The sequence below is a fragment of the Micropterus salmoides genome, unplaced genomic scaffold (genome assembly GCF_014851395.1).
Source record: "Micropterus salmoides isolate LMB-PRFRI ecotype aquatic unplaced genomic scaffold, ASM1485139v1 Ms_hic_scaffold_12, whole genome shotgun sequence".
In the NCBI taxonomy this organism is placed as follows: domain Eukaryota; kingdom Metazoa; phylum Chordata; class Actinopteri; order Centrarchiformes; family Centrarchidae; genus Micropterus; species Micropterus salmoides.
The window spans coordinates 12,273,451-12,289,603 of NW_024040263.1; the positions used below are offsets into that span (position 1 = coordinate 12,273,451).

The following is a 16,153-nucleotide window of genomic DNA, read 5'->3' on the forward strand; positions in this document are numbered from 1 at the left end:
TAATTTTCAAGATAACATTTTAATACTTTGCAAAGTATTAATATTATTCCCCTTCCCCAAAACATACAGGAACCAGTATTATATTCAAACTGCTAATCAATTAAAATCAAATATTCTTTCTACTTGCTAAATGTTATGATAGTACCTGGACATTTTTAGACTAGTATTCAGCCATCCACTTGCCACACTGTTCACTTGAAACTAAATTATTCTGTAAAAACAAACGTGCACATTCAATGGCCACTTATTTTGATGTTCAATTACACAATGTTTTACTACAGTTCAGTAGTTAAGGTAAGCTACCTAAAATCACAATCAGAATTGAGTTTATTGTTAAGTAGGTCATCGCATACAAGGAATTTGCTTGGTGTTTTGGCACATAATAATAAACATAGTAAGAGAGAATAAACTACATGGTTATGGTTAAGGAAAGTTCATCTTCATGGATAAATATGTTTAAAACTCCACCACACAAAGTTAACTGCACACTTCTTTCATTTGCACTGAACAATGTCACTGGGTGTAACTGTGTCCTGCTGAATTGTAAAATGCTTTTTATTGGAAATAAATATAGTCCATTATACTTTACAGCATGTATTTGCATTTTTAACCGTTAACAATGCCACATGAAACATGGCATGTAAATAGGAATTTACAAAACAAATACATTGAATGGCAACTGCAACACAAAAGCTCAATACATAAAATAGAGTGTTTCTGATCTTGTAATCTGAATGATAAGTTCTTTAAATAACATGGAAGCGAAATACCAAAATCAAATGTTGAGAATACTGAGAAACTCTCAATTTTGGCACACAATGCACATCTTCTTACCACATGGCATAGTATTGGTAAATTTCATATTGCATACTTGTTATGTCTTTTGTTTTGGTTTGTTGGTACACATCTTTTTTCTACTGATAAAGCTGATAAAAGCTTTTGGCCTGCAGGCTATAAGTCTATCAGTGCCACAGCCAGCAGTGTTAGGGAAAAGACTACCAATGAGCCCACTGTGGGACGAGAGGAACTGCTTGATGTTGATGTTGACTCTGAAATATAAGAAAAGGCGGAGGTATTAGTCAGTGACTAAAAATAGCTTCAGAAGTTCAAAATGCATGTTTTAAAGGTAGTTTCATCCCAACATGCATTTAATAATTTAATAAATGTAAACCATAAAATCATATTGTTTGACATTTAAGTCTCTTACCCGCAGACACGCTGCCCGGTATAATGTTCAGGGACGTAGAGGTGCTCGTAAGTGCACTACTGAGTTGTGAAGTTGCAGTGCTTGCTGAAGGAACAGAGTTTTTATCAATGAACACAAGGGTCATGTTGACAACCACTGATCCACTCCTACAATGACAAAGAGAGAGAGCAACACTTTTTAACAGCAAGTTGCCACATTTGTGTGTCTAGCAAAGGTTTGTCAGTGATCGACATTTAGTCTTACCTGAATGAGTTGACGATGGAGCGACGGAAAAATGATCCAAACAGCTCTCCACACACTCTGTTTACCTGAAAGGTAACATTACTGTGATTTGCAAATAAAAATACAACAAATTGCCACAAGCACCAATGAACAGTTTAGCACAAAGCAGAGGCATTGCCCCACTGGGATCTCTGCTCAGCCTCACATTAGTAGATGTTGCTAAATTGCAGCAAGTAAGAACATAAAAATCCACCTTCCAATATACTTCAAATAGAGCAACAGCTTTATAAGTTACATAGCTATGCAGAATGTAACTTAAGTGACAACATCACACATCTGTTTTGCCTTATGACAATATTTAATTTGTTTAGCCCATTCTTTCATGTAAAACAACTCATTTCAAATAGTAGAACAAATCTGATGAATTCTCTAAGATGATATTCTGTGTTTCTGTGTTGCAGTGAGAGCCATATGTTAATGGGTTTTGCTATGATTGAAGGTCACAAAACCTTGCACATTTAGCCAAGCCATCATTATCTGCATTGCATTTGCGTCCAAGATCAAGGAAGGGTTGCTAATTTACCAAAATTTTGGCCAACTTAAGAAAAAAAGAATAATATTAGCTTTCATTGTTTCCAAATGAAAATTACAGGGACAGACTGAATGATAAATTGGCAAAAATAAAAAAAATAAAATAATTGTTACAAAGTATTTATTTGCAGCAAAACGTTTTGTTGTTAGAAGCACACTGTTATAGTGCATAGACATCTTACCCCTCTGACAACTGATGCAGCTAACGTCTGGAACGCTGATGATGATGGGTTGGAGAGATCTGATGTAAACTCTTGGTTAAGACGAAACGTAAGGCCAAGGGTTCCCTCGCTGAAGGTAGGAGGATTTGTTGATGCAATGGTGGTGGTGGTAGTTGCTGTAGTGGTGGAAGTAGATGTAGTAGCAGCAGTTGAAGTAACAGTGGGAACTGCAGTTGAAGTTGCTGTCAGGGCAGTGGTAGGAGAAGCTGTAGCATTAGGAGTTTCTGTCGGGGCAGCTGTAAGATGAGGTGCAGCAGTATTAGCAGCAGAAGAAGAGCAGCTGTACCAATACCAATGGTTTATCAATTTATATAACACTGTAACATGCATTTAATTTTAACTTAATTAATTTTAATGAATTATTAATTAATAATTTATTTAAATAATTGACAAACTGATTAAGTTTGTTTTGTATTTCTTAAATTACTTACTTATATTAATGCTGTCTGGTATTATCTCCAGGGACGTAGAGATGAGTGCAATCCTGAGTTGTGAAGCTGCAATGCTTGGTGAAGGAACTGAGCTCAGATTTGCAAACACAAGGGTCGAGTCAACAACTACTGATCCATTCCTACAATAACAAAGAGACAAAGCAACACTTTTTAAAAGCAAGTCAACAACATGTCTAGCAAAGGTTTGTCAGGGATTGAAATTTTGTCTTACCTGAATGAGTTGATGAGGGAGCGAAGGAAAGATGGTCCAAACAGCTTTAAACACTCATTGTTAATCTGAAAGAAAACATTTCTGTGATTTTGCAATTTAATGGCTTACAACACATTTATGCTTGATGGCTTATTAGGGCCATTATAATGTTTTTTAAATTACTTAATTGCGTAGGGGGGTAATATTCAGAGAAAAAAATAACAATTTCCGATACAAAAGTCTTAAATTTACGTGAACACTTTGTACACCTGTGTACATTTTTTGAACCTACAATAGCCCTAATATGCCGTGGTACATATGTTATCATCTGTACACATAATATGTTATACATACGTTGTAAATGAGACAATGTCCCCTCAGTACACCCCTAAGTGAAAATGTCCAAATTGGGCCCAATTAGCCATTTTTCCTCCCCCGTGTCATGTGGCTCGTTAGTGATACAAGGTCTCAGGTGTGTATGGGTAGCGGGTGTGTTAAATTTTGTGTTATCACTCTCACACTCCCTCATACTAGTCACTGGAAATTCAACATGGCACCTTATGGAAAAGAACTCTCTGAGGATGTGACAAAAAGAATTGTTGCTCTACATAAAGATGGTATGGGCTATAAGAAGATTGCCAAGACCCTGAAACTGAGCTGCAGGACGGTGGCCAAGACCATACGTTCAACGTTCAACAGGACAGGTTCCACTCAGAGCAGCGTGATATCCAGAGATTGCAGCAGAGGTTGAAGGGGTGGGGGGTCAGCCTGTCAGTGCTCAGGAGGAGTACAAACAAGTGTGTCATGGTCTGTGGCTGCATGAGTACTGCCGGCACTGAAGAGCTACAGTTCATACATATACTGTGACATACTGAAGCAGAGCATGATCCCTAGGCCGCAGGGCAGTATTCCAACATAATAACAACCCCAAACACACTCTAAGACGACCACTGCCTTGCTAAAAACGGAGGAGCGCAAGGTCTCTAACATCCACTAGCTCCGTGATGTCGTCATGGAGGAGTGGAAGAGGACTCCAGTGGCAACCTGTGAACCTCTGGTGAACTCAATGCCCAAGAGGGTTAAGGCAGTGCTGGAAAATAATGGTGACACTTTGGGCACAATTTGGACATTTTCACTTATGGGTGTACTCACTTTTGTTGCCAGGGGTTTAGACATTAACGGCACAGGGATGTTAGTTTGAGGGGACAACAGATTTGTCACATGAAAAGATATAATCCAATATTTAAAAAAAATGTGAGGTGTGTATTCACTTTTGTGAGATACTCTATGTGGACAAATAGAATTACCAAATTTTGATAAACATCGATGCAAGAATGTTAGCAACATGAGTATGTTCAGCGACCAATTCACAAAAAATGGACTGCAGCCTCTGAAAGCACCATGAATTGTGCATCACTTGCAGTGCTATTTGCCCTGTCTCGAGGTCTGATTCACAAAAGATATTGCACTAATGATATTACAGCGCAAACATTCCCATAAAGTTTTGCAGCTGAGTGCAATTTGCCCTTGTTCTGTGTATGTTAAATGTTCATCTGCAGTTTTCTGTAGTAGTTCTAATAATATTTGTTCTGTGTACTGAAGTACCATATCATATGACATGGTTAAGCAATGCTTGAGTCAAGAACAAAACTATCAGCTCATATTTAAATGTTTGTTTTGAAAGAGAATATACTCTTATTACAATAACTACTAGAACTGCAAGCAGTTGTAAATGGGGTCCAAGCCTCCAGACGCCAGCCGTGCGCCTTGCCCTGCGGAGACCGCGCAAGTCGACCTGGCTGCCCCGGGGATGACAAGGGGAGCCTTTGGAGCGATGAACGAGATTACCAGTGTAATGAGAAAATCCTATGTATTGGAATAACATAGTTTCATATTAAATTATAAATATAAATTTCATATTAAAGGCACTTGTGGTTACAGAGATATAAAATTAATGTATGTCTATGGGATGGTCATTTCATATCGATTAACAGCGCCAACTAGAGGCCGATTGACAATAAATTTCATACAGCCCCTCGGGAAGGCATGACACATAAGGTTCCCAAGTTTGGTGTAGATCAGACTTCCCTAACCTAAGAAATAACATCACTTCCTGTTTTTTGCATTTGGCGTAAAAAATGTTAGTTTATAAATCACACATTTTTTTGCGAATCAGAAACAAACTTTTATCAACTTTGTCCAGAGATGGTCTGTGGCAAGTTTGGTGTCCATTGGACTATAGCCCCAACTATAGGCCGAAGTGCACGAAATTTTTCAAGTGTCATCTGTGGCCGATGGGGAATAAATTACCCAACTTGGTGTCAATCGGACTTGTGGTTATGGACATATGAAATTAATGTAAGTTAATGGGATAAAAAAAAATGCCTTTAATGTACAATAACAGCACCACCTATGACCATATTAGGGTCAACTTAGGTCCCTGGAGTGATTGAAGGTGCAGGAGGACTACAGTTACATAGCAGACCTCCAGAGTGTCACCCTCCTCCTCCGATGGTTGTCTACTACTGAGGAGATACCTTTGACAGTTGGTTGGAGAGGACGCTGGCGTTGTCTGACCGAAATCCTTTGTGCAACAATCGTTGCTATACAACTAGGCTAGTTAGGCAGTACGCTATACAGTACGTTTATCGACCAGTAAGTTATATTAGTGTCGTTGCAATGTTGCTCACTTGTTCCCAAACATTGTGGATTGTATGTGTTCTGTACGGATTCCGCCGACTCCAGCGGATGTCTACCTACCAGTTTACCATTGCTCTGAGTTTCCCGTATCTATTCATCACTGCCTGCTATAGAGAAACTTTCACCCGAAGTCACTGCTGATATTCATGAGGTCTCGACCCAAAGTCACTGCTGTTTGCTTACGGTGTCTGATGGCTTTCTTCTGTGCATCACGGGCATTGCTAACGCCTAACAGACCACTCTCCCCGACTGGCATGATGTGGAAGTGTATTCCGTCACCCAACTGAAGAAATTCAAAAACTACGTCACTCCATCGTGCATATCGGTCATTAAACAACTTGGACTTCTTCGCCGGCCGTGTTACATTCACAGAAGTTGCGGCCGAAAGTTTTTTTTCTCCCGGTCTGATCGCAACATCCCAACCCTCTGGTCTGGCGCACGCCCCGTCGCATCTCCAACACGTCATCAGGGCGCTGCCACTGCTAGGACTAGTAACGCTGGAGGTTCCACGGCAACACTTGGAGTGGATTTCAGTCTACTCCGGCCAATACAGAGACACACTGCTCCATCTACCATCAAGATTGAACTGTTTAATGCACAATCCATCACAAACAAATCTTGCCTCATACATGACCATATTCTGGATAAGTGTTTGGATTTGATGTGTTTTGCAGAAACCTGGCACCAACCAGATACTGGCTACTGCTACTGACAGAAAGCCCGCAGCACAGGTGGTCTGGCTGTCATCCACCGAAGTGATCTGGGCTTGTTCCCCTGCCTGAACTGTCTTCTTTCAAATGCCTTGCATTTAAATGTAAGCCTCCTCTCTCTACATCGATACTTCTCATCTACCGGCCACCCAAACCAAACTCATCTTTCATCCCAGAGATGTCCAACCTTCTCTCAACATTCTGTACAATATCTGCCAATATCATAGTCCTTGGAGATATAAATATTCATGTTAACTCCTCCACCTGCCGTTTTGCAGCAGAATTCCTCCGCACTTACAAATTATAGGCCCATTTCCAATCTCCCATTCCTCTCCAAAGTACTGGAAAAAGTTGTTGCCGCCCATCTCCAGGACCATCTCAAACATAACAACCTTTTTGAAAAATTCCAATCTGGTTTCCGCTCACAGCACTGAAACAGCCCTGGTTAGAGTCACAAACGACCTACGAATGGCAGCTGATGCTGGCTCACCTTCCCTCATACTCCTTGATCGGTCTGCTGCTTTTGACACTGTGGATCATGGCATACTTCTCAACCAGCTACACCAAACCACTGGATTCTGACACTGCTCTGAACTGGTTTACATCGTACCTCACTGACAGAACAGTTTCACTACCTTTCACTTAGAAGCGCAAGGTCCCGGCAACACACAGTCACCTGCGGAGTCCCCCAGGGGTCAATTCCTGGCCCCATCCTCTTCATCATTTACATCCTCCCCCTCAACCACGTCATCAGTCGCCATGGAGTCTCATTTCACTGTTATGCTGATGACACACAACTGTACATGAAATCTGACCCACACCCCACTGCAGCTTCACCAACATTAACATCGTCTTCAACACTCACCACCTGTCTGGAGGAGATAAAGGTGTGGATAAAACACAACTTCCTCCAATTGAATAGCTCCAAAACTGAGGCAATTGTTGTTGGCAATTGTTGTTGGCACCTCACATCAAGTTCAGGGGCGGCTGTGGCTCAGGAGCGTTCGAGGTAGTTGGCCGTTAATCGGAAAGTCGGCGGTTCAATCCTCGGCTCCCCCAGGCTGCATGTTGAAGTGTCCTTGGGCAAGATACTGAACCCCGAATTGCCTCTGGTTCCGCCAATGTATGAATGTGTGTGAATGGTGAATGCAGATGTAGTGTAAAAGCGCTTTGAGTGGTCAAAAAGACTAGAAAGGCGCTATACAAATATGGAGCATTTACATTTCATCTTCCATAACTGGTATAACTATCTCTGGTGAATACATTCCCCTCTCCACAACAGTCACCAATCTTGGTGTAAGATTTGATCCAAAATTCACCTTTGAAGCCCATATCAAAAACCTCTGCAAGATCTCCTATCATCTCAGAAATATTGCAAAACTCCATTCTACACTCACCTTAGCTGATGCTGAAAAACTGGTCCACGCCTTTGTCTCCTCTAGATTGGATTACTGTAACACACTTCTCATTGGGATCCCTAACAAGAGTCTGCAGAATGTTCAGAACAGTGCTGCAAGGATCCTGATGAGAGTGCGAAAGTACGACCACATCACACCCATTCTCCATTCACTTCACTGGCTTCCCGTATCTGCTAGGATTGAATACAAGGTCTCACTTCTCACCCACCAGTGCATATATGGAAATGCCCCCCCCCCAACACACACACACACACACACACACACACACACCTGAAAGAGCTACTCACCCCTCTCACTACAACACGATACGTACAAAAACTCAAACTGCATCCTACTCCCCAGAACGAAGCTCAGCACCATTGGTTATCGTGCTTTCTGCTCTACCGCTCCTCGGACTTGGAATGCCCTCCCTGACCATCTGAGGGCACCACAGACAATTGAGACTTTTAAAAAAGGACTAAAAGCATTTCTTTTTAGAAGAACTTATGACTTGTAACCTTGCACAATAATGTCGTTGCACTATTTATCTATATTTTACACTGATGTTTTTACCTTGCTTTTATGATCTTACCTGTAGCACTTTGAGGTTTGTCTTAAATGTAAAGTGCATAACAAATAAAATGTATTATTATTATTATTATCATTGGAGTCAGTAGAACATCCTGAACAATTCGGCTGAAGTTTTATGTCAATGCGACTTGTGGTTATAGAGGAAGAGGTAATTGCTGTTACACAGCGCCAGCTAGGAGGTAGTTGCACCAATTACACAGCCCCTCAGGAGTACATGCCACATAAGGTCACCAAGTTTCCATTCCATACAAACGTAAGATATGACATCACTTCCTGTTTTTTGTGTTTCACGCAAACATTTATTAGCTTATAATTTGATCAAAACTTCCCTAACAAGCTGTTACCAGCTTCATCCAGAGATGGTCCTTGCCAAGTGTGGTCCCGATCGGACTTGTTGGTTCGGAGGAGTTAATGAAAATAGGTTTTTACGCGCCCTCGTTGTTTGCGTGAGTTTATTTACAGAAGAATAATAATAAAAACAAATATGATTACAATAGGGTTCCCGGTCCTGCTGGTTCTGGGCCTTGTATTCGTGGATTCTCATGCCCTTCTCAGGCTTGAACCCCTAATTATAAACTTCTCTTACTGAGTGTTTTGTCAGAGTGATTGTTATTTGGGATGCTTTAACTGTGCGCTCCACCTTATGGAGAGCAGGGCTGGCCTTGACAGTGAAAGAGCCCTAGGCAAGATTTGAAATTGCTTTTAAATATGTTTTCTCCTGTAGATCAACTTTCAAATTTAATAAAATCCCTGCTGGACTCAGCTGGACTTTGTCAGTTACAAAAAACTACTCACAGTAGATTTACCCACAAAAGTCTGTAGCAAGCAGTAGGCTATAAGGTATATAGTGAAGTATAAAAAATACATTCTACAGAATAAATTTAGTCTTATTTTCTTTGGTATTAACTTTACATGTGCTTTTTTGGGGGGGGTATTAAACTGTGTGCGCCATAGCTGGCCTGTTTTCAGGACATGGTGTAGGATATGGTCGAAGAGGAATGTGGTTGCCGTGATAGGGAGGTTATTGTACTGAAATTGCCTGTAAAAGTGGATACCTCCTGCACTCTGTTTGTGGTGACGTTTCAGGATTTTGACATTGACAGCACTGGCCATGCCCCTTATAACTTTCTCTTTGACTCTTTTAGCCTACTTTGCAAATACAAAAGTCTAGTTGACACAGTCTGACTCTAAAATCCATTACATGATGGTACTTTAGACTGTTGTCTCCAGACGCATGCAACACAGAAGCAGCAGAGTGTGTGTGTTGGAGAGAGACACACACAAGGACAACTGTTGAATTTAATATGGAAAGAATTCGATTTAAGGCGCTTTAAATTAAGTAGGTTAGGTATTTACAGCATCTAATCTTATCAGTTGTTAAACTGTTCAAAACAAGGAAACAAGGCACACAAATTTGCCAATATAGGGTTCCCTTCTAGACACGAACGTAGTGTGTGCGTGTGTGCTTGGTAACTGTGTAGCCCAAGGGCCCGTCATATCAGTCTGCACTGGGTCATTACTACCTTATGCTACTGAGACTAACGTCGTCATTTAATGAGAATTCACAATATTTTTAAGTCAACCTGCACTACAGCCTACTCTCATGTGCATTACGTTACTGTTCCGCTGGTAGTAAGATATCCTCTTTAGACCGTTTGATCGACACAGTTTGGGACTGCATGCTGCATGTGAAACCAAAATCAACCAAAAACAGATACCAGGCAGAAATATCACTAGAAATCCTCACACATGTTACTTTAGCAGCTCCAGTAAAGTGCAGCTCACAGTCCCAAATAGAGCAACGTTGCTGCTCAGTTTTTAGATGTTTATATTGTTACGTTACCACTTGTCACAACTGTCTGGACTGGACTCACAGCGTGAGGTGCACCTGATTACTATCACAGCTTCACATCAGCTGGGCGGAGTTGATCTGTGCAGTCGAAAACATTCTCTTCAGGCATCCCCTGACATTTTGTGTCCTAGGCAACTGCCTATGTCACCTATGCCACAGGCCGGCCCTGATGTAGAGTCATATTCTTTACTCTGCTCTGTGCTAGACTGTGCAACCATCATCTATGATTCTCACAGCAGTAGGTTTTATGTTGTTTCCAGTTTCATTTTATCTGTACTGTCTGTGCCCTTATGATGTACTATTGCTTTGCCTGGCTACAATCACCTCTGCCATGATCAAAGGAAAGTCTGGCCGTGACACACCTTATAAATGTACTTCAGTTACCACCAACTCTGAAGACACTAAGAATTTCCCTCTGTGTGTGTTTATTGGTGCTGGTGTTTGTGAATTAGACTTTTTTTGCAATAAGGCTCATTTAAATAGAGTTCCTCTATAACCAAACGTCTGATTGATACAAATTATGTGTCATTTATTCCCCATGGGCCCCTGATGTCACCTGATAAATTTGGTGCAATTCGGCCAAATGGTGGCGCTATTATCGAAGCAGAAATACCATGGGAAAATCCTATTCATTTGAATGAATTTTTGAATCAAGGGACATTTTGCCTCATAACTACACGCCAGTACATCGCACATTCATTAACCTATGTCTATGTGTTTGGGTCATGCTGCCGAATCATATGGGATAGGATACGCCTCTGTGCAAAGATGTTTTTTTTGCAACATCGCCACAACTGAAAAACCTATTTTAATTAACTCCTCCGAAACCACAGGTCTGATCGGCACCAAACTTGGCACCGACCATCTCTGGACAAAGTTGACACAAGCTTGTGCTCCCCAGATTGATACATGATACGCAAAACGCTAATAACAGAAAATCATGTCATATCTCGGCTGATCTACAACAAACTTGGGGACCTTATCTGGCATGTCTTCCTGAGGGGCTGTATGGAATTTGGTGTCAATCCGCCTGTAGGTGGCGCTATTAATTGGATATCAAATAACACTCCCGTAGACATATACATTCATTTCATATCTCCGTAACCGCAAGTGCCTTTAATTTCAAACTCTGGTCATTTATTCACTGCGGGCCCCCGGTGGGGCGCCAGGTCGATTCGAGCAGCCCCCCACTTGGCTAGCGCCAGGGGGTTGTACCCTGCTTACAACTGCTTGCAGTTCTAGTTATTATTATCATTATTGTTATTTATTTGTATTATTACCTCTACCATTACTATGTTAACTCTCTATGTGGAACTTGCATTGTGCTACTGTCTGTTCTCTTTCCTCCTGCTACCCATTTGAAAAGCTGCGCAATCCTTTTGTGAATTCAGCCCTCAGTGTGCATGATGATCAGAGAATGTTTTTGGAGTAAAAAGTGTGCTGTGATACTGTATGGGCATTTTACCACGATGACCACTGATGTGGCTAAATTCTTGTATTTTTCTGAGGATGAGTTGGAGAGATCCAGTGTAAATATTTTTTGGAGTCTAAAATGAAGTCCCAGGGTTCCCTCACTGGATGAAGGTGGGTTTGTTGATGCAGTGGTGGTTGAAATAGCTGGTGCAGCAGTGGAAATGGTTGTTTCACTGGTAACTGTAGTCGTGACAGCAGTAGTGCCAGCTGTTGTATTATGACCTGCTGTTGGAGCCGCTGTAATGTTGGGAGCCACTGTCAGGGCAGCTGTAGTATTAGGAGCTGCTGTTGGGGTAGCTGTAGCATTAGGAGCTGTAGTTGGAGCCGCTGTAATGTTGGGAGCCACTGTCAGGGCAGTTGTAGTATTAGGAGCTGCTGTAGGGGTAGGGGTAGCTGTAGCATTAGGAGCTGCAATAGGGGTAGCTGTAGCATTAGGACCTGTAGTTGTAACCACTGTAATGTTGGGAGCCACTGTCAGGGCAGCTGTAGTATTAGGAGCTGCTGTCGGGGTAGCTGTAGCATTAGGAGCTGTAGTTGGAGCCGCTGTAATGTTGGGAGCCACTGTCAGGGCAGCTGTAGTATTAGGAGCTGCTGTAGGGGTAGCTGTAGCATTAGGAGCTGCAATAGGGGTAGCTGTAGCATTAGGAGCTGTAGTTGGAGCCGCTGTAATGTTGGGAGCCACTGTCAGGGCAGCTGTAGTATTAGGAGCTGCTGTAGGGGTAGCTGTAGCATTAGGACCTGTAGTTGGAGCCGCTGTAATGTTGGGAGCCACTGTCAGGGCAGTTGTAGTATTAGGAGCTGCTGTAGGGGTAGGGGTAGCTGTAGCATTAGGAGCTGCAATAGGGGTAGCTGTAGCATTAGGACCTGTAGTTGTAACCGCTGTAATGTTGGGAGCCACTGTCACGGCAGCTGTAGTATTAGGAGCTGCAATAGGGGTAGCTGTAGCATTAGGACCTGTATTTGGAGCTTCTGTAATGTTGGGAGCCACTGTCAGGGCAGCTGTAGTATTAGGAGCTGCTGTCGGGGTAGCTGTAGCATTAGGAGCTGTAGTTGGAGCCGCTGTAATGTTGGGAGCCACTGTCAGGGCAGCTGTAGTATTAGGAGCTGCTGTCGGGGTAGTTGTAGCATTAGGAGCTGCTGTCGGGGTAGCTGTAGCATTAGGAGCTGTAGTTGGAGCCGCTGTAATGTTGGGAGCCACTGTCAGGGCAGTTGTAGTATTAGGAGCTGCTGTCGGGGTAGCTGTAGCATTAGGAGGTGTAGTTGTAACCGCTGTAATGTTTGGAGCCACTGTCCCGGCAGCTGTAGTATTAGGAGCTGCTGTCGGGGTAGCTGTAGCATTAGGAGCTGCAGTTGGAGCCGCTGTAATGTTGGGAGCCACTGTCAGGGCAGCTGTAGCATTAGGAGCTGCTGTCGGGGTAGCTGTAGCATTAGGAGCTGCTGTCGGGGTAGCTGTAGCATTAGGACCTGTAGTTGTAACCACTGTAATGTTGGGAGCCACTGTCAGGGCAGCTGTAGTATTAGGAGCTTCTGTTGGGGTAGCTGTAACATTAGGAGCTGTAGTTGGAGCCGCTGTAATGTTGGGAGCCACTGTCAGGGCAGCTGTAGTATTAGGAGCTTCTGTTGGGGTAGCTGTAGCATTAGGAGCTGTAGTTGGAGCCGCTGTAATGTTGGGAGCCACTGTCAGGGCAGTTGTAGTATTAGGAGCTGCTGTAGGGGTAGGGGTAGCTGTAGCATTAGGAGCTGCAATAGGGGTAGCTGTAGCATTAGGACCTGTAGTTGTAACCGCTGTAATGTTGGGAGCCACTGTCACGGCAGCTGTAGTATTAGGAGCTGCTGTCGGGGTAGGGGTAGGGGTAGCTGTAGCATTAGGACCTGTAGTTGGAGCCGCTGTAATGTTGGGAGCCACTGTCAGGGCAGCTGTAGTATTAGGAGCTGCTGTCGGGGTAGCTGTAGCATTAGGAGCTGTAGTTGGAGCCGCTGTAATGTTGGGAGCCACTGTCAGGGCAGCTGTAGTATTAGGAGCTGCTGTCGGGGTAGCTGTAGCATTAGGAGCTGTAGTTGGAGCCGCTGTAATGTTGGGAGCCACTGTCAGGGCAGCTGTAGTATTAGGAGTTGCTGTCGGGGTAGGGGTAGCTGTAGCATTTGGACCTGCAGTTGGAGCTGCTGTAATGCTGGGAGCTGCTGTCGGGGCAGCAGTAGGAGATTCCGTAGCATTAGGAGTTGCAGTTGGGGCAGCTGTCATAGGGGCAGCTGTAACATTAGGTGCAGCGGTGGAAGCAGCAGGAGAAGCAGCTGTACCAATACCAATGGTTTATCAATTAATATAACACTGTAACATGCAGTTAATTTAAATAAAATCATTTAAATAGATTGATAGATTCATTTTAATTTGTATTTCTTAAATTACTTACTTATATTAATGCTGTCTAGTATTATGTCCAGAGATGTAAAGTTGAGTGCAATCCTGAGTTGTGAAGTTGCATTGCTTGGTGGAGGAACTGAGCTTTGATTTGCGAATACAAGGGTCGAGTCAACAACTACTGATCCATTCCTACAATGACAGAGAGAAAGCAACACTTTTTTAAAGCAAGTCAACAACACGTGTCTAGCAAAGGTTTGTCAGTGATCGACATTTTGTCTTACTTGAATGAGTTGATGAGGGAGCGACTGAAAGATGGTCCAAATAGCTTTGCACATTCCATGTTTATCTGAAAGAAAACATTACTGTTACTTTTCAATTTAATGGCTTACAACACATTTTGTTCTGTTTGTTTTGGAGGCAGATAGATCTCATACATATGCACGATGGCTTATTAGGGCCATTATAATTTATTTTAAATTACTGAGTTGCGCAAGTGAGTAATATTTAGAGAAGAATTCCTGAGATCAAAGTTGTTAATTTACAATAAAAAAACTTTCAGCATTCTCTGAGACTAAAGTCTTAAATTCACGAGAATGCTTTTCAGTCATTAATTAAATTGATTAAAACATTTTTTTAACCTACAATCGCCCTAATATGCCGTCATACGTTTGTCATCTTCTGTACATATAAAATGTTATACATACATTATAAATGATACAAAATTTCAGAATCTACTACAGTACCAAAATATTGGGCAAATTAATTAATAAAGGAATGAAAGGTAGTCTATTTCAAGAATAATAACATTTCAATGACAGTTATGTGGACAAAATTATGATCTACATCAATGCAAGAATATTAGCAACATGAGTATGTTCAGGGGCCAATTCACAAAGAATGGACTGCGGCCACTGATAGCACCAGGAATTATGCATCACTTGCAAAGCTATCTGTCTAACCCTGTCTCAAGGTCTGATTCACAAAAGATAATGCACTTGTGATATTACAGCGCAAATACGCCCATAAGGTTTTGCAGCTAAGTGCAATTTGCCCTTGTTCTGTGTCTGTTAAATGTTCATCTGCAGTTTTCTGTAGTAGTCCTAATAATGTTTGTTCTTGTGTACTCGGGTAACACAGGTATCACATGACATGGTTAAGCAACGCTTGAGTCAAGAAATGTTATAATTGCAGCTGTAATAACAAAACTATCAACTCATATATTTAAATGTTTGTTTTGAAAGAGAATGTATTCTAATTACAATAACTATTCTAATTTTCTCTTAACTCCCCATGCTCTTTAATTTGTTTCTTTTTGCTGTCTGTATTGAGAGTTTTGTCAGAGTGATTGTTATTTCGGATGCTTTAACTGTGCGCTCGACCTCATGGAGAGCCATTTTCTTTACTCTGCCCTGTGCTGGACTGTGCGCAACAATCATCTATGCTTCTCACAGCAGTAAGTTTTATGTTGTTTTCCAGTTTCATTCCATCTTGGTCAATATTAGGTATTGAACTGTCTGTGCCTTTATGTACTATTGCTTCACCTGGTTACAATCATCACTGCCATGATCACAGTAAAGTCTGGCCGTGACACACCTTATAAATGCACTTCAGTTACCACCAACTCTAAAGACGCTAATAATTTCACTCTGTGTGTGGTTATTAGTGCTGGTGTTCGTGAATTTGCATAGAAAAGGGCCAATTTTGCACCAAATGTGTGAATATTCGCCATACATAATTTAAATTCATGCAAATAGTCTATATAATATGTTCCTACTCAACACCCACTGCCACAATTATTATTATCACTGTCATTTATTTTATATATTTGTATCCATGACAACCCAGAGTTGAGACCAGGAGGCAGAGTCGCAGTCTAACACACTTCTCTGCCCTTCTATTTCAGCTGTTACCCACCCAAAACCCTACGCAGAGTCGCAGTCTAACACACTTCTCTGCTCCTCCATTTCAGGAGTTACTTAGTGAAAATCCTATAGTGACGGTGTCTGCCCCCCGACCATTGAAATTATTTAAATCAAAGGTAAATAGAAGAGGAGCTGTGCATAAAAACCTCATAAAAATTAAAACCACAAGAGCAATAGTGCAAAACAATAGGAAAATTAAATGTGGACTCTTAAACATCAGATCTCTCTCTTCTAAAGGTGTACTAGTAAATGAACTAATATCA

At 41.9% G+C, this 16,153-nt stretch overlaps 1 protein-coding gene across 4 annotated transcripts in view; it reads right to left on the reverse strand.

Annotated features, from left to right (window-relative positions):
* The window catches only part of LOC119899018 (mucin-2-like), a 20,954-nt gene continuing 4,801 nt past the window's right edge, over positions 1 to 16,153 (reverse strand). The window contains exons 3-12 of one of the 4 annotated variants that reach the window (XM_038713398.1): positions 14,250 to 14,314; positions 14,018 to 14,157; positions 13,479 to 13,898; positions 11,599 to 13,040; positions 2,905 to 2,969; positions 2,673 to 2,812; positions 2,203 to 2,477; positions 1,451 to 1,515; positions 1,208 to 1,353; positions 1 to 1,049 (exon numbers count right to left, since the gene is read on the reverse strand). In XM_038713398.1, the coding sequence (XP_038569326.1) occupies positions 952 to 1,049; positions 1,208 to 1,353; positions 1,451 to 1,515; positions 2,203 to 2,477; positions 2,673 to 2,812; positions 2,905 to 2,969; positions 11,599 to 13,040; positions 13,479 to 13,898; positions 14,018 to 14,157; positions 14,250 to 14,314 (2,856 nt within the window). In that variant the 3' untranslated portion in view covers positions 1 to 951. Of the gene's footprint in view, positions 1,050 to 1,207; positions 1,354 to 1,450; positions 1,516 to 2,202; positions 2,478 to 2,672; positions 2,813 to 2,904; positions 2,970 to 11,598; positions 13,899 to 14,017; positions 14,158 to 14,249; positions 14,315 to 16,153 lie in introns of all 4 variants that reach the window. The other 3 variants (XM_038713397.1, XM_038713396.1, XM_038713395.1) reach the window with 3 other exon arrangements.